Raw genomic sequence first — 19,276 nt, 5'->3', positions numbered from 1 at the left:
AATAAAAGTAACTAAAAATATTTTTTATTCGTCTTTGACTTTAAAGAAAATTTCGCAATTTAATTTCTTTAATTATCTTTTAGAACCCTATGATATTTTATATATATATATATTATACTTATGTTTTATTATTATTTTAAAAATAATTTGTTTTACATTACAACTGCAATTCTATTCTTGATTAAACGATCGCTCGTCGATGGGCTTCTATCTTTGGTTGCTGGTAACCTTGTTAGTGGAGAACGATGCAAGTTCCGCATTTTTAAGAAAATTGCTGGCGTAATTGGCCGACGCCGATAACGAAATTAGAGTCTCGACCGCCTGTCATCCTATACGTCGGCGTGTCCGGCGATTTTACAAGGAAACATCGATCGCTCTAGCCGCGTATATGTTTGTACCTTGTCTCACGCTTCTACGTTACAAAGTAAATAAATTAATGTTACCACCCAATATATACAAGATGAATGAAATAGACCTGTAATTAATCGACAGAAACCGGCGATTAATTAACCCTTGAGTAAACTAGGTGGATGTCACTCGATAGTTTTATCGTAAAAATATATATGTAAAAATTTCGCGGATTATCTTCATGTCGATTATCATTATTAAAAAATATGTCCTTGGCAAAGATTCTCGTGCTTTAGGAATTCGCCTAAAGAAGGGGTGGGGACGCTGCTTGGAAAGGTGGAAACTCTAAGATTGATGACGGCGCGGCTCCACTGACAGTCGGGTCGCAGGCTAAAACGCGAAGACACTGTTTGAAAATCAATGGCGCCGAGTGTCGCGAAAAAACAAGCAAGCAGTCGGCGAAGTATCTCGAGGGCAGTCGCTGAAGAGTGACTCGACGAAACGGAGGCTTCGTTCCATCACAGTCGCCGAAGTCACTCCGGCAGGAGAAAGAAGAGGGGAAACCGTTTCTTTTTTCGCAAAAATACCGCAAGGCATATATCATATCTCACCCACTTTCCTGGGCTCTGGTTGAAGCTTTTTTCGCGTTGCTCTCGGTGCGGTAATTTTAGATGAAAAATTGAACAAGGTAGCGCGCGCGCGCGCGGACAAGGAACTTTATAGAAACGTCGTGCGCAATGTACTTGCCATCATTAGTCTAACATGATACGAAAAATGTTGTCTAACAGAAGAAACTTTGGCTCGATACAGCGTTTACTATAATAATAATAACAGTTACTGCAATAATAGCATCTGGTTTAATGGATGAGATATTTGTCGTAAGACTTAATTAAAGGCCCGCTCATTTTAAATCCAAAATTTCTGCTCAACCAACAAGGTCATTGTGCTACGTGCGCGAGGATATTAAAGATTGTATTCCGAGAAGATACGTCGTAATTTGTTGGGAATATGGAGAACACGTAGGCCATAGAGCTCGCGAGAGCGACTCGGAGATGGAGAGAACGCCTGGGGCTAATTAACTGTATAATTAATCGAGCGAGCGAACGAACGAGCTCTCGGGCGTAAGTAGCTCTAGGCTGTCAGACGCAGAAGAGCCGTCTGACCGATGTCTCCCTGTCGACTTCCTCATCCTGCCGCGCCCTGCTTTGAGCCTTTGTCACGAATCTCATGAATTGGGAACTATCCTCGAAACAATCACGATCCGCTCCGCGAATCACGAAGCCTCCAAGCATTGCCTCCCCCCCCCCCTCCCCTCCTCCACGTCGATTCAGCGCGACTACTATATGCAGAAGAATTATTAGCATTATCGAGTACCGTAGATGTCAAAAGTAAAATATCGCAAATAAAGATCAAATTATTAAAACGAATAGTATCCGATATCGATGTAAAATCTAGAAATTATAAATATATCTCGACTTTTATAATGTTTCTTCTCTTCCGCCCTTCTTCACAGAAATCGATAGCTGTACTTATTTCAAGTAGAATTCGAAGAGTAAAACATTAAAAATGGTAAAAATAAATCAACAGAGAAACATTTTTTTTTTCTCTTAATAATTATAATAATTTCGATTGGACACGTGAAAAGATGACGAGAAAAAGCAATGGACGCACGTATAAATATTATATCAAAAAAAGAAAAAAGAAAGAGGGTAATAATGAATGAAGACACGTAAAAGAAAGAAAAAGAAAAAGAAAAATGAGTGATAAAAAATAGAAATAGAAACTTTATATCTCACACTTGTATTTCTTCTAATTAAGACAAGCCGCTTTATTACAACAGTTAATTCAGACTAATTTCCTCACGCAAATAATTCGTTTGCCTTCCTGTAAATATTTGTAACGTTATTAATTCTTTCCTTTCATATCATGACTGTTATTTGATATTAACCTTAATGGAGAAAAATTTTTCAATTTCCCAAAGGCTGTGTGAGAGAGAGAGAGAGAGAGAGAGAGAGAGAGAGGGGGGGGGGAAAGAGAGGAACAGGTTCCAAGTGAAAAATCAATCCCTCGAACTCCAGCTGGTACGTATGACCTGTATCGACCGCACATCAGGGGTTGCTTTGAAAAGAGATAGACGAAAAAACGAGAAAGAGAGAAAGAAGGCAATAAATGGAAAAGCAATAAATGGATATGCAAATTGGAAAAAGAGCTCCGATTACACAGAGTGCATTACCGGATAGATTATTCGGCTTTTCAAAGAGAAACTGCACGCGTAGAATGAATAACAGCGAGAATACCGAGAGTCGGAGAGGGGAACGGAGGCAAATAGATATAGAAAAGGGGGATGCACACGCACACACAAACACACACGACTCGCGCGCGCCACTAACGAATAGAAGGGCGGATGCTGCTGCTGCTGCTGCCGGGCTAAGCCGATTCCGCATATCTCTTGCAATTTGCAAATGAGCGACGAAACCGGATAACCTACCTCTAACTTCGACCAATTTTCAAATGCCATTCTCTCCCCACAGAGAGAACACCCCCGTGCCACAGGGCATATGGAGAACGATCGATACCGCATACGTTTCGACATATATAGTATGTACGTATTCAAATAACAACGATCCGGCTCAAAGAAATGATTCTGACCTACTATAGAGCGCTCGTGAATTTGAAAGCAAGCATAATCGAGGTGTCTGCTCGAATCTTGTAAAAAAAATTCCCTCAAAATTTTCTGATCTTCCGAATAATTTTGTTTAAAATTCTAAGTAAAGAGAATACTTCAAAGATTTTTGATGCAATTTTCTAAAATTAAATTTTTTACCTTTCGTTAAGATAAAATGTTTAACTGTCATAACATTTTCATTTTTCACCACTAAAAATTAAAATAAAAAATATGTACTGCATATTCAATATTTTGTTAAAACATTGAAAATATAAACAGAGGCATGTAGATATATTTAAAATTTACAATATGCGAGCAAAATTATTTGAAAAAAAATTTTCTTTAATTTCCTGGGTTTTAAAATTCCATCAGATTTCCCTGACTTTTCCAGGTACAAAAAAAATTCCAAGTTTTCCAAATTTTTTTCAGCGAATGTACACCCTGACAAATACCTAAAGATCCAAGAATATAATATATATGGCACGTCTATGTATAATGACTAAAAAAATTTTCGATCTTTCAAAAATATACCATTTTATAAAAAAAGAAAAAAAAACCATCTCAAAATAATGTTTGATACAAGTATACAAATAATTCTAAATTAGCTGGAGGAGAGATAGAAACGGATCGTTAACCTATTATGAAGAGAAAAAGCGGCGATGGGCAGCTGCCAGGATCGAGTCGCGCGAGCGACACATGAGGTAGCAACGTGTCCGGTATTATTCTCGCGTTCATTGTACGTGCGTGCGTACGTGCGTGCGTGCGTGCGTGCGGATCGTCGTGGCATCGCGAATGCGCGTGTCCGTATTCCGCTGTCAGCTGCCGCTCACAATAGAGACGCTTCGCCAAAAACGGAGGCCTATTGTTGGGCTCTAATTGGCGTGCGCAATCCACGACAATACCTGGCTTTCTCCTCCCCCCTCCCCTGTCCCCCTCACCTCGTTCACCTCTTTCTCTCGCTCTAGATCGATCGATCCCTGGATCGATAAGCACACGCACTACTCGTCCGCGTTCATCATGTATCTATACATGTAGTTATTTATTAATCTATTCCTCTTCTCTCTCATCATCCGTATGGTCAATAACAAAGAAAACTAAACGTGACATGGCAATTTAGCGTTGCAACGCTATCATTAGATTAATTAATTTAATTAGCCGAATATACAGCATGACCCGGACTTGCCGTGTCACCTTTCAACTATGGATGATGGTTTGATTAATATGAAATCGATTTGTTTGTAATAAAAATTTTGTTAGCAGAAAGGTTCTTTAATTTTTCGCGTACGACGAAAATATTATTGATCCTTTGATATTTTGATAAGAAAAAAAAAATCAAATGTAAGTTTCAAACGTATTCTTAGATATAAACTCGTTATAAAAAATAACACTCTGTAATATACCGTATAAAAAAAAAAAAGCAAATAAAAAGAAGAGAATAATACAAGTATAATCGACCTGATCATTTTTGTCTACTGTTGTCACAGATATCGCCGGTATTAAAATCATTATTCGTTAAAAATAAACTCTAAAAATATCTAAGCAGAGAACAATCTCGTATAAAATAGAAACAGTTATTAATCTACACCCGGTGGATAACATTTTCCAAGATTATAGTGAATTTCCCTCCATCCCTCGAGAACGAATCGAGAATGTCGATAGATTTTCATGGATGACGTAAGCTCGAGTTCATCATTAGTGTAGTAATCAACGCCCTCCGTTTTTAGAGTTTCGGAGTATCAGCTTGAAAAACAGGCGGGGAGGACCATCTAAAAAGGAAAAATCGTTGTCGCAGCCCCTCGAGAATCGAATTAGGCGAGTACAACGAACGGAAACACGGCATTAACGTACGCAAGTTGGATTATACACACGGCTGATCGTCAATTTCGTCGTAATTCCGCGTGTCCGCGAAACGAACGATAATTATTGGCAAACAACGCCGTAAATTATCTTCCGACGATGACGTAGCGCGACGGTTTATTGCTAATATTTTCCCAGACGAGGGACGAACACGACAGACTAATAGTCACTTTCGCAACGAAACGCTGCGCCGTCGGGTTAATTAAAAAGAAGGAAACGTAAAGAGGAGAGGAAGAGCAAATAAATAAGCGCTTCCCAACGTAAAAAAAAGAACAAAACAATCAGCGTTCTATGTGTTGTAACAATAAATTAAATTGCATGTCGAAGATTTCTTTCAGCCAAAATTCATAGGTAAGAAGCGTCTTTCTCTCTCTCTCTCTCTCTCTCTCTCTCTTTCTCTCTCTCTCTCTTGAACGTATCCGTGAGAGAGTTTCATATCCTTCGTTCGGATGAAAACCAGTGATTTGTCTCTATGGCGCGATGATGAAATTACGGAAGTTTTGCTGGGAATTTCCATAAGCGGATTATTCTGCTTAACGTTGCGACAGAATTTAAGGAGAGAAGGGTAAAGAGCTGGACAAATGAAAAAATCGAAATTACTTTTTCCAAAAATATTTTTCATAAATGTATAATTAATATATATATATATATATATATATATATATATATATAGATATTTGCGATCAAATATGCGGCATATTTATATTGCATTTAAGGTACACGTAACATATTGTACAGAAAGTACAATACATGATATCTCAAAAATAATTTTTCCCATTGATTTAATCAATATCTGTATATTCGCGCAGTTAATGATTAAATTTTTTGATTTATATTTAATCAAATATATTTTATCAAATATATTAATAATTATATAAATAATTATAGATACTTAAACATATTTCATATTTAATAATTTAATTTTTTAATTTATTTATATTCGTATGGTAAATCCAGAAGACTGATTAAAGCAGCGAGATCTGTAATCTACCTTCAAAAAATATAACATCACAGATAAAATAATTTCTCTGCGAATTTAATATTGCTTCAAAGCAGAAACGATTACGTTAACTGTATTTGTCAACTAGTCCTCGCGCAACGTGTTCTTTGCTGCCCGGCCATTCAGAGAAACCGGTCCAGCCAGCAACGAATCTCATCGACACAAACGTACGACTCAAAACGTTCGCGCGCACATATGGGATCCTTTACAATGATGACACGTAAAGGGTCGTTGTACCGAGTACTGACTTCACGGCTACGAATAGCGGTGTTGACAGCTGACGCGTGCTCGTCGCGTGCTGTATATAGTAAACGCAATTGTGTTTCTGCGAGTGTTACGCCGTTATTACTCGTGTGCGCGATGCAAGAAGACAATGTCGATGCGCGACTAACAAGTTTCATAACGGAAGAAAATCTTTCTTGGCTGAATAGAATAATGACAAAGAAAATTGTTTAGCGCAAGAACCTAATATATATCTACCATTTTGAAGTTCAAAGTCGCTTTGTATTAAGAAATTAAATTTTGCGCAATATTTTTTTTCAATAGATTTCGTAAATGATTCTCTTACTTTAGAGGCTCGTACTAAACCCTTCTATTACAATCTAAAAGAAGAAAATAAGAACAATATTGAGTAAAGAAAAAAAACCATCGTCCTCAGTCTATTTCTGCCATTCTTTCTGCCCACCCGTGAAGAAGGAAAGCTAGACTTCTCCGGGACTAATAGTGCACAAAGGGTCGCCCCAGGAAGGCATTACGAGAAAAAGAGCGCCATTAAAGGCAAGTTTAGGGGGAGATGAAACGACTTTAAGTGCACGCTTAACCTGTGGCAGTTGTTAAGCCAGTGGTTAAACCTTTTCGTCTCTGCGTAAAAAGGAGAAAAGAATGATGATAATAGTGAAGGAGGTGCAACACAGCAAAAAAATACCAAGTCTTATATTACTCGTCTGTCTTGAATTTCGTTTCATTCTAACGAAAGGAGGATTATTCTTTTCTTTTCTTTTTTTTCCGGACACAATCAGATTCCGTGACTCTACAATTTGAAAATTACCAAGATAACTTTATTAAGCAAAAGATTCGTGTTTCTCGAAGAGATTTCCTCGCGTATTTATGGTCATCCCTGTATACGCGCCGCGACGCTATGCACCCTGTATGACCTCCTTTATGTCGGCAAAAGCGAGGAGGGAGGGGGGAGGGCCCTCCTTCTCTCTTTCTCTCTCACTTCGCTCGGAAAATATACCGATGCGCAAGCTTATCGTGTTTCACAAGGAATTTAACCCGCTTTTTTACTACGGACACGAGTACGCGGGCACGCGGATAGCAACGGAATTTATCCTCTATAATATGGCGGACCGTGCGATAAAACATTGGCGAGGATGACACTTCTCCGGTTCTCGGCGCGCGGGGGCTCATTTTTCACAGACGCCACCGTCGTCGTCGCGTGATCCGGTGCATAGCGCGTAACAATTTACTGAACCTGTCTCACTGGAATATTTCGTTGCCCACCCCCCGAGTATTATAAGATGAATGAGATTGCATCGACAAGACTATTAACTCGTCAAAATTTACACAACAATTAAAAATTAAATTAAAATCATAAAATCTACTTGTACAAAAAGAATCGCGCAATTTTAAATTGGAATATATTCTATATTTATTATCGACTCAAAAAAAAAAAAAAAAAAAAAATTAAATAAATAAATGAATATATGTTTCTGTACTACTTATATTAAATTCTATTTTATCTTTTAGGTAATTTAACCAACTCTTTCGTTTTACTTTGGCATAAAGCTATGGCTATTGGTACAATCTGACTTCATCTCGCGTACCACTTCCTCACGTCATCGGCGCGATTATTTCGAGGAGTATTTCCTCCTTCTATTTCCATCTCTCTCATTTGAGTCGAGCCTCGTTAAGTGCCTCGATAATTCCGCTGCGCGAGAACAAGCGAGTCCATGATTGAGCGCGGCGAGAAAGAACCAGTTTACTGACACGGGGCTATCCGCCTCAATTTCCATTCATCGGTCAGAGGGAAAGTAAGAGAGAGAGAGAGAGAGAGAGGACGATCGGTCTTGGTTACCGACAACGGAAGGTCCGCCCTCGTTGCCGCAGCTAATCTAACGCGTCCAGACGATGGCCGTTAGTCGACGTAATCCATCAAGCGGCTCGCTCTTCCGGAAGAGGAGCCACGGCCAGGTCGCCGACGGCATGGACCACCTCTCTCGGCAACGAGAGCTCTTTCGCTGGGTTTCAACCAGCTTTTTCGGTCGGTGGATGGTTCCGTCGTTAATTGCGAGAAAGGGCGAAGTCGGAGTGAGAATCACTCGCGTGGCGCCCGACAACAACGAATACGAAGGCGATTATCTTTTTTGCGTATGAATGACTAGGGGGATTAAAAAAGGGAGGAACATCAACAAAGAAATTATAATTTGTAAGACCAAAGTAACAACTACATTGCTTCGGAGTGTCTACTCAAATCTTGTAAAAAAATTCCTTAATCTTCCAAGTATTTTTGTTCAAGTCGAAATTCTAGATAAAAAGAATTTAAAGATACTATTAAAAATTAAAATAAAGATTACGTACTGCGTATTTAATATTTAATATTAAATATTCAATATTTTGTTAAGATGTTAAATATAAACAGAAATATATATATGATATATATTTATAATTTAAAGTATAAGAGCAAAATTATCAAGAAAGGATTTTTTTTTTAAATTTCCCGAGTCCTAAAAAAATTCCCTGAAATTTTTATATTTTTCTCTGTTACTTGACAGATTAAAGAATATTATTTATAAATTCTCATAAAAATGTAAAGTCGTTAAAAAAAAAAAAAAAAAATAAAAACGGAAAGGAGAAAGCAGAAGGAAGAATATTTGCCCGCCACACCCTCGTTCGACTTTCCCTCGACTCTGGCGAAAGATCTTCGATTCTCGATATACGAAGGCGCGTATCTAATTATCGAATCGTTCTTTTTGCACGCGCGCGCGTATCGCGCTTCACCCACGGATCATCAGTCACGGTTGTTTGCCGCGGAAAACCGTCAGCCCCTTTTTTCGCCGCCGACGTTTCTCCACCCTCGGCTTTCCACTCCTGAGAATCGTCTTTCGATTCTTGCAAGCGAGGCGGTTCCAGATAAAAAGCTCCTCTCTCGCGCGAGGCAACCGCGACGTCGCCATCCTCGTCCTCGTCCTCGTCCTCGTCCTCGTCGTCGTCGAGAGTCGATAATAAATGCAGAGCGATCGCTAGCGCGTCTAACAGCTAACGACCCGAGTTCCAGCTCTTCTATGTAAATCAGCCATCGTTATCTTTCGGTAACGGCGCCGTATCTACTCGCTAACGTTCCCCGTGAGATACAAGATACCCTTTACTCCCTCTCTCCGGTCGCTTACGCGAAACTTCGATTACAGACGGAAACTGCGGAAAACTTGGTGAATGGACCGAGGGGCGCGCGCGCGGACCCGTTGAAGTTGCGGCCCCGGGGCCCGAGAAATCGGATGAAACGATAAACAGAACAATGGAGGTCTCCGGGTTCCGTGACAGGACACTGATCTTACACGGCGTTGTGACTGGAGACAAAGTACACTGAGAGTATCTCTCCGTGCTTCGCTTTGGCCGGCCATAGCACAATGTACCCTCTTGTCGACTAGCGTACAAACAATTTACTCAACCGTTATATCCCGAATTACATTTACGTCGTCGAACGCGCGTCCATAATGGCGCAATCGAGTGTGCAAGCGTAAGAACACAGATGCGATAATAAAAATTGTTAGTTTCGAGAAATATAAATTATAATCCGAAAAAATATACCCTACGTGTTTTCAACTCTAAGGAATAAATTTCAGATGTGTGCAAAAACAATCAGGATGAAACAAGAATAAAGTTTATATAATATAGTTTATATACAAGCTTCAGGATATTACTTTTTGTACTCCAACAGCATTTTCTATATATGTATATACATGTATAAAAAAATATTTCTATATTCCATATAAAAGAATATGTGTGCACCTATTATGTATATGAATTAATTGTAAGAGATATTTTTTTTCTCCTCCGAAATGTTACATATTGCATATAGGAAAGATATTTTTTATATTTTATATAAAAAGAGAACAGAGATGGAAGGAAATTGGCGATAATGAAGATAACGACATATCTAACGCTAAAAACAAAACACAATATATTTTCGTACCGAGCGACAGGCTAATATCGTACGCCGTAATTTATGTCTTGCGAAATGTGTTCTTTATGACCACACGGGGTACGGTAAACGCAGTAACGCGAACGGTGATCATCTTTCTCGGGGAGGTGTAAGTAACGCGTAAATAATGACGGCCAAGAACAATTGCGATCGTTAACGTCGCGGCAATAAAAGCAGTCACCATCTCTCTCTCGCTTTCCTTTTGCAATGTTAAGAGATATTGTCGGAAAAAAAAAATTGTACGGATATATGCGTTCATTTTAAATTCAATTCGCTTCACGCGATCGTGTATCAGGCGAGATCGAAATTATCTATCAGCTCGTTCTCTCAGCGTGTTGCGTTATTCGTGCGTTATAAATGTTATTACGTGTAAATCGAGATTGACAGCGTCAAGGTTCTCGCTCCGTGACGTCGAACGGGTTGATGGTGGCAAGCAAACGCCCTGAGGATTAGCCGTGGCATTACATAATCTCATTGTTCACCGCGTCATTGCACAAGGCTCGAACAAAAAAAAAAAAAAAAAAAAAAAATTGAAGCGAATGGGCCGAAATGTATTATCGAGAAATAAAAAAAAAAAAATCAGATTTCGTTGAAAAAAAAATATACAATATAATCTATAAAATTATTATTTTTATAATTTTTATGTTTCTCTCTCTCTCTCTCTCTCTCTCTCTCTCTCTCTCTCTCTCTCTCTCTCTCTCTCTCTCTCTCTCTCCCTCTTGCTATTAAATATTTTGTTACATAAATATTCCTGTTAATTTCCGTAATATTGGAAAAACTGGCAGGGCGATCGCGATATTTTTTTTTTAAGGATTTCGACCATTTCTCTCTCGGGATTTAACGGCGCACTGTGCATCACGTGTTAATGCAATTACCGTACTTACGGTGAATTTACAGAGAGAAGTAAGGACAAATTGGAAGAGTGAAGCACCGGAATCGTTAAGTACACTTCCGCTACTGGCAATTTCACCCCTGGCAAGGCCCCCCCCCCGTCCCCCCGCCGTTTGTCGATTCACGTGTGCGAGACACTTCTCACGGCAGTGTTGCACAGCAATTATGTTAAGTAACGAAACTCGTTTAAGCCCGCCGATGGCCAGCGCACGAAAGAGTATTTATATTTCTAACGGGAAAACGCGGGCAATATTTCTCTCCCGGATCGCCCCCGCTCGCGCGGAAGTTTTTTTGCCGATAAAATTGATCGTACGTAGCGGACAGAGAATTATCCTGCCGTCGCGGGTACGTTTCCGCGATAACGGGGCCACGCCCGTTACTGCGAGGGAGGAAATGAAAAAGGGGGTTAGCGGGGATGAGGTCGGACTCCGCGGGGGTAAAGCCGAGAGGGGGGGGGGCTGGGGGAGAGAAGGGCAGGGGAGGGGAGGGGGAGGATTGAACGCAGTCGGGATGGCGAATCCTGAGAGTTGCCTGGCAATAAAAACGTCGGACATCGGCGCGACTTTCAATAAATCGAACATAAACGTCCATGTGTTTTTACTTAACACAAGTATAATTTATAGACGCAACTAATCTTATTTAATATGGCCATTTAAGTTGGCAAAGAGAATATTATTTCTTTGGAAATTATGATATTAATTCTTTTCCAACGTATCCAAAGCAAGTACATGTCACAATTTCCTCAAGGTGCAAAGTAAACTAATTTTATTTAAATCAATAATAAATATAAATATGTAAATTATATAAATAAAATTAAATAAAATAAATATAAAATTAATTTAATTATAAATTAAATTAATTAAATCCTTTTCTCTTGAATTTATTTAAATATTATATATCATAAAAATATTCAAATGAAATATTTAAAGTAATAAAATTATATATATCTATATATATATATATATATATATATATATATAATTTAATTATATATATATATATATATATATATATATATATATATATATATATATATATATAATTTAGAGTATAAAATAGACAGAGGAGCTATAAAACTGTAGATGTTTGCACAATTGATGTGCATTGTGATGAGCGTAACGTAAAATAGAAGCCACAATAAATCAATATCTTGAAAGATGTATATGTGCGACAAGAAAATGATAAGAGCACGCGGGTTTATTCTGGCTCTCCAAAGTGCATCAACGTATATTGAATGTGCATATTACATGCGGCACTCTCGTTGATACGTCCGCAAAGAACAATAAACAAGACTCGTTCGCGGCGGCGAACGACCGTCATAAAGGGCGGTCTAACGTTAAAGCTTCGGTAACGTCTCTCGATGACACCTCCCCGAGGAACAGAGTGCGCGCGGGCTAGAAATTAAGAGGAAGCGAACGTATATCGTGTGTCCGGGGATATCTCGAGTCGGTAGCACGAGAGATAAGGCTCTCTCTAGCCGCGGCTAGAGTTCATAAATTATTCGCCAGGAGGACCGAAATAACGGCGCGAACGCTAAGGTTGGTAAGGATTATTCACGACTCTCCTAAAACCGTATCATTTAGCATCGGTAGCCTCTCCTGCCTCGTTTTCGCACACAATTGTCGCGTTCTTTTCCATTACCTTGCCCGAGAAATTCCCATTCCGCTGCTTTCCCAACGCGCGACATCCTCTTGCGCATCTCAACCGCCTTATAATTATTTCCTCCTTCTTAATCGAGTTTTTCTTTTAAATTATACAATAAAAAAATGTCTCAATTATATAATAAGGAAGTTCAAAATTTTTTTTTTTTTCCTTTTCGTGCTTCGTGTCGTACTCTCTTTCCCGGTAGACTCTACACGTGTTAGGCGAGTTTAAAACTAACGAGTGAGACAATTATTTCAAGAACAATGGAATTCCCCATGGTATGGTGCAATTTGCGATTACAATTGAACGAGAGCGCATACGTGCGCGAATATCCATACAATGCCCGCGATCCACACTCGTGTGTATGCGCGAATGGTTAATGCTCGTATGCGATCTTTAATGTATAATAATATATCGAGAGAACGATGATGATGAAAAAATTGGCGGCGGTATAAAAGGCGGCTTTTCTCTCGCGAAATGATCGAGTGCGCGCGATAAAGACAGATAGATACGAGAGCGTAGCGCGATAATTGCGAAGCGTATTTCGCGAGGCATTTCGCCTTGGCGTTTTGGTCGGGGAAAGATGTAGCTGAGAACTTTCCAAGTGTAATTAACCCTTATTCGAACAAGCCGAGTTCCCTCTCCGAACGTCTCATAAAATTTCAACTAAACTTACTTTCGGAAATAAACTTCTAGGATTTACGAGAGAAAAAGATCGGCGTCGCTGAACGGATATAAGAGCGATATCGAAATTAAGAGGCAGGATAAACTATGAAGGAAATCCGATTTTCAAGAAACTGTGAAGGCTTGCAAGGTACGTATGCGCTGGCGTGACAGCGTCGTAATCGTGGCCCGATAAGCTCGAATCGCGATACGCAATTATTATCATAAGCCGTCGTATTCTTGTCATGAGCTCTTTATCTTTTTTTTTTTTTTTTTTTTTTTTACCAAGAGATTATCACTTATCGTATTAATGACGTACTTGCGGTATCGTGCAGAGGTGCGAAATAGTAGATGACGGATCGTGGGTTTTTTATGGAACAAACCTTTCGTTCCGACAAGATATCAGTGTTGCCGATATCAGTATCGCAGGAAGTGACGTGGAGCTTGAATTAATTAAATTATATTCTTACACCGAGCGTAAAAGCAATCGATAAATATACGTTTTCAAACCAGTTCTTTGACGCAAAGTAAAAAAACAAAAAAAAAACACTATATTTTTGCAAAAGAAATTTTATTATTTTTTTTTTTTTTGTACAATATCGACAATAATTCATAATATTATTGTATAGAAAGAAGAAATGTAAATAAATATGTAAATAAATAGGCACGTCACACGTCAATATCAATATCCTTCACTTCGGAATAAATATTGATAAAATGAAATGGTATTACGTAAAATTACATTAATTATTTTTATTCAATAGCGCGTGTATCGCGCATAAATAGAATATTAGTGGAGCATTGATATACGCAGATAACGGGTGAATATTCAGCGATAATATTTCACGGTGCGCGGTCGGGCTGTGTATACGAATGTGTCTGTAATAATTCGTCGCGCTATCGTTATTTAACTAGATGTATCACCAGCCGTGAAACGATCGCGGTCATAATTCACTCGATATTTTATGCGTGCGTGACAAATGGATTTTTTTTTCTTCTTCGGGATATTCGAATAATCGCTCATGCACCGATATGATTCTGGCTTTAATACGTGGCGATTAATGACGCACGATTCGAAAGCGCGTCCGTGTAACGATCATTCCACGCGTCAGTTTACAGTTGGCGGGCAACACCAGTAGCTACGGGTCGTGCGCGCGGAATCGATAATCGAATAAAATTAATTTTAAAACAAACATTGCCGAGGCGCCACGCCTACGGGCTGAATTCAAAATCACCGTACATTAACTAGCTGCTAGTTATCTCGAAAATGACTGCTTTGCGCTTCGGGTATCGGTTAGCGGAATGAAAGGCGTTGCCGACGTATCGAACAGTGTTAATTATGCAAATTAATTGACTCAACGACTGAGCCGGACACTAAACATTACTATCAAAAGTCTAGACGTATCGTCGAATAATTTAGCAAAATACAAAAAAAAAAAAAAAAAAAAAAAAGTACTTGTTCTGCATCTGCTAATTTAAAAAAAAAATTACATGTATCGTGAATAAAGCAGAACCGATTTAATATAAACATCAACATTAAAGTACCAGAGAAATGTACTGTTTAATTTCGCAGCGTATTTATGTTTCGCAATGTTTACATATATGTATATATATCGATAAGATTTTTTTTCTTTTATTTCCATTATAAGAAGACTGCATTTTTTGTGTTATATATTTTTACCACAAATGCGTCCCAGCTGTTACATGTTAATGTCGCTTAATGAATTATAAATAAATTGTCGACGACGTTGTGACTCATCCAACGGATGGTTCCGCAAAGTCCTTGAGAAAAGTATTAGCACCTGCGAGAACGATCGTCAGTGCATGTAGAGCCTGACGAGTGTTTATCACCTAGGAATCGCTTACTCGGACTTTGAAGAACGTTTCACCGACGATGAGTCAGTAAGAACACGATCTCCTTCGCGAGATTTTCTACCGTGATCGTATAAAGATAATCGAGCATAAGAAAGAAGAGAAACTCGCCATCACTTCATGTTAACATATTAATCATCGTAAGCAGAATATGTGTTCACTTATTAACAGCGCTTCTTTATATGTAACGTCTTTTTATATTTTGACGCATCAGACAAAATGACAGGTACGAACATTTAAGGCAGCTGACAAGTAATTTTTTTTCGTCGCAAAATATATTAAAGCTCATAATTCATAACTATATATGATTCATGAAAAATATTCATTGAATTTCATCGAAAATTAGCAAATATATAAATATTTCCATTTTAAATCCTTTCTAAAATTGTTTTAAAAATTGCAAATTAACATTTCAATGCATGAATATTTCAGTAAATTTTCATAAAATCAAAAGACTTACCTTCTTCGCCGTATAGAGTTTCCGGCCTTGAAGCAACATGTACATCTTCCTCCAACCGTTCGAGTTCACATGTCGCATCCACACCATGCTGAATACCTGCGGGCACTCACTGTCCTCCCGTAACAGATAATTCTGCAACGCAAATAAAACATATTTATCCCATTTCAATCAGAGCACCATTTTGACTTGCGATCATCACATCACGGTAGAAAGTCACTCACCCTTATCGCACTGTCAGCATCCGTAAATGTGCTCCTGTCCTCTCCGCTGGGAAATGCGACCATATCAGCAGGAAAGAATTGCTGCAAAAGATTAAAAATTTTTTATATTTTTTATAATAAATATTGGAAAATAAAAATTTCCAGCCATTTGGAAAAAATAATATAAAGAGAAGTAATATAAATAAAATAAATTTCTCTAATAAAAGATTTCAAAAATAGTAAATAAAATTGCGTATTTTGCAAATATATCTGAAATTCTGGAAAATTATTAAAAATCTTTTGAACATTTTATATGAATGAAACAAGAGTTCTATCTTTTCATTAAAAAAAATAGAAATGTTTCTCCAAAATATTTTCCCTCCCTGAAGGACGTTGACTACGATGCTCAGTTTCCGAAGTTTAGTTTCTGCGCTCGTTATCCTTTAATTGGTTAATCATCAGTAAATAAAGGCCAAGTTACAAGATTTACGATGCCATGGCTACAAAGTTTCAAACCACTAACGGTTCAAGTACATACTAATTAGTACATCTATTTCAAAATGTCGTTAAGTCTCGGCCTCAGTTACACGTTATAATTTCCGCAACTTTTTAAATTCAAAATTCATTTCCAGATTCGACAAAATAATACCTGCAAGATCTCTTTCAACTTTTATCGCCATTTATTATGATATATTCCCCGTGCAATCTCGATGTGTTGAATTTAGAAGGATGCTATGCGATTTTAATCCTGTAAAATCCCAGGATACCAACGTACAAATCAATACCACCGAATTCTCGAGATCTTTCGTCACTTCCAATATCCGCGAAAAGCATCTCTCGCGCCATCTTCAGAATCTATCCGACCTGTCACCAAGGATTTGCACTACTTGTCGGTAAACGCGAGAGCAGAAATTTCACTAGGTATGCATACCGACTCGTCCGCGCGGCTAAATTTTCGTCGGTAATGTCAATACTCTTCAGTTATCCCCGAGTCTCTACCAGAACCAGATAATATTGTGAAAATTTATATACAGAACCTGCGACTAGCTCGGTATTTCAAAGCATTTTCTGGCCAATAAAATCGTCGATAAGTTACCACATATAATTTGTCACCCGATTTAGTAAACATAATAACAGAGAAGGTAAGAGATTATTTATTTTTTTTCAAGATTTTTACATGTGCCTCTTAAAAAAGAAAATAATTTTTATAAACGTCTTTTTAAACAAAGCAAATATAGTTATTTATCTTCTCCCTCTTGCTTACCTTAGGATTGACGAATGGTTCGTACTTGAGGAAGTCTTCACTGAAATAAAACCTCCTCTCGTAGCGGGAAGCAAACATTTCCAGTTCTCTATGAACCGCAAGAATGTCTTCGTGGTCTTCTAATGTACGTTCTGTAAAAACGTTCATTTCGATTATTTGTAAATTATTTTTCCTAAATAATCTCATAATAATCAATCAAATTTTTACGTTATGTCCTTTTTATTGTAGAATTAATTTTTTAATACACAATAAGTAAATATAATATTCTTTTCTGTCAATCCTTCTTTCTTTTATATTTTTATCAAGCTTTTACAGCGAGTTTTATATCTACATGTAAATACAGATGTAGATCGGTTTGTCATACAATCAATTTGGAAAACAATTCCGTGGAAAGCATGTTGGCCGAAAATATCGTGACATTTCGCTCAGAGTTCTAAACAAACATTCCATACGGAATCGCGTCTCTGACCTGCACCAAGCTCCTGGAGGTTCGCCCGCTATTGATTCTCGACTGCATTATAGAGCCCTATGCCGTCTTTACGGCCCTTCCTTCCCTTCTCCCTTCTCACTATGCACGCGTTATTTCCGATCTTGTTCCGAGTCAATACCATAGAGAAAATTTAGACGATTAAATTTTTCCCGATGCATTAGACTAATCGCGTTACTTTTTTTTCAAAATGGCATGCGTGCTTTTAAACAATTAATTTATCTTTTACTTCGTATTTTTACCAGTATTTTTATAAATAAATTATTCATCACACAAGAAATATCAGATACGATGAGTTATTTCAAAATAACTTTCGATTGAATGATGATCGAAAAATATCCATCAAAAAATTCTCTATTTTCTTATATTTATATATATATGTATATATATATATATATATATATATTGTATTTGTCTTCGTGTAGTTTATAAACAATCCGTTAACATTGGATAACATGGAATATCAAAATAAACGTTTAGCTTGATGATGATTGTTATAGAATAGCAATGTTTATGTTTTGAATTACATATACATTTGATAGTATATAAATATAAAATTCTCGAAGCCCTCAAAAAACAAAATATAAAATGTTGGTATTTCTCTAAAAAGGATTAAAATATTGTATGTGTATATATATAATTAGTAGAAAAACCAACAATCTCGTAGACATAATCAACGAATAATACAAATAATATATATATATATATAACTAACAAATAATTATATAAATGATAATCACAGACTTTGAAAGTATGGTCAACGATACTAGTCGCCATGACGAAAAATTGTGTGTACTTGAGAGCTTATTGATTGATTCTTAATCATATAAAAAATGTATAGAGTGACGGTCCGATTAAAAAATCATAAAGATAAATAAAAAATATTATTCAATAACCACATGTCGATATCTATAATAATTACTAAATATGTACATACCAATTCCCAATTTCGGCCACATCTCGATTATTGACCAGGCAGTGCCCATCACGTTTCTCTTGACTTTGAGCAACTCACATAAATCGATCGTTCGCAGATCCTTCTCCACAACCACAGTGGTAAAAGAATGATCGTTGTTATAGAATCGCAATTCTTCCTAGTTAAACGAACATTTAATACATTACTTTACCTATACATAATTCACTTCCCAAATGGACTTAAATAAATTATATAAATTTTAATTTAGTTAAGTTTATTTGGTCAAATTGTATATATAAATAATATTTCTTCTTAATTTACATTTATAATCTTACTAAGTTACATTATATTAACTATATTATAAATTATAAATAAATTATGAATATTTAGATATAATTTATATTAATAGTAAAATTTATTATATAAATTGCTGAAGTGATGATAATAAACTACTATTTTATAAATACAGCAAAACTAAAATACTTTGATTACTTTATGATTTACCTACGAGCTTTATTACATTTTTTTCATTTTTTATCAAATATATTATAAATCCCATTAATGCAGGGCGTCCGGTAAAGATTAGATCAACGCAATAATAATTGAGAAATTAATTTAAAAATATCGATCAATTCGCGCCAATATATTAGCGCTCTGCAAAAAGACAGCCCGCTGTCAGGCGGTCGTTAGGAACACAACGAAAAGAGACACCCCGCTGTCATGTGGTCGCTAGGAGCACAGCGAGAAGAGACAGCCCACTGTTACACGATTACTATGCGTGCGACTAGCAATCGCATGACAGCGGGCT

At 37.3% G+C, this 19,276-nt stretch overlaps 1 protein-coding gene and 1 long non-coding RNA gene across 4 annotated transcripts in view; one reads left to right on the top strand and one right to left on the bottom strand.

Annotated features, from left to right (window-relative positions):
• LOC140671419 (growth factor receptor-bound protein 14) overlaps window positions 1-19,276 on the bottom strand; it is a 273,947-nt gene that overhangs the window by 163,254 nt on the left and 91,417 nt on the right. For all 3 annotated transcript variants that reach the window (XM_072902695.1, XM_072902696.1, XM_072902697.1), the window contains 4 exons: window positions 18,490-18,646; window positions 17,066-17,196; window positions 15,823-15,903; window positions 15,602-15,733 (listed from right to left, as the gene is read on the bottom strand). In XM_072902695.1, the coding sequence (XP_072758796.1) occupies window positions 15,602-15,733; window positions 15,823-15,903; window positions 17,066-17,196; window positions 18,490-18,646 (501 nt within the window). The remainder of the gene's footprint in view (window positions 1-15,601; window positions 15,734-15,822; window positions 15,904-17,065; window positions 17,197-18,489; window positions 18,647-19,276) is intronic.
• On the top strand, window positions 14,810-16,908 carry LOC140671421 (uncharacterized). Its single transcript, XR_012047728.1, has 3 exons — window positions 14,810-15,367; window positions 16,434-16,722; window positions 16,836-16,908. It is a non-coding gene; the product is annotated as an uncharacterized lncRNA (long non-coding RNA).

Source organism: Anoplolepis gracilipes, chromosome 11 (assembly GCF_047496725.1).
Source record: "Anoplolepis gracilipes chromosome 11, ASM4749672v1, whole genome shotgun sequence".
Lineage (NCBI taxonomy): Eukaryota > Metazoa > Arthropoda > Insecta > Hymenoptera > Formicidae > Anoplolepis > Anoplolepis gracilipes.
Note: the sequence above shows the minus strand (reverse complement) of the source record. Positions and strands in the feature narration are given on the sequence as shown.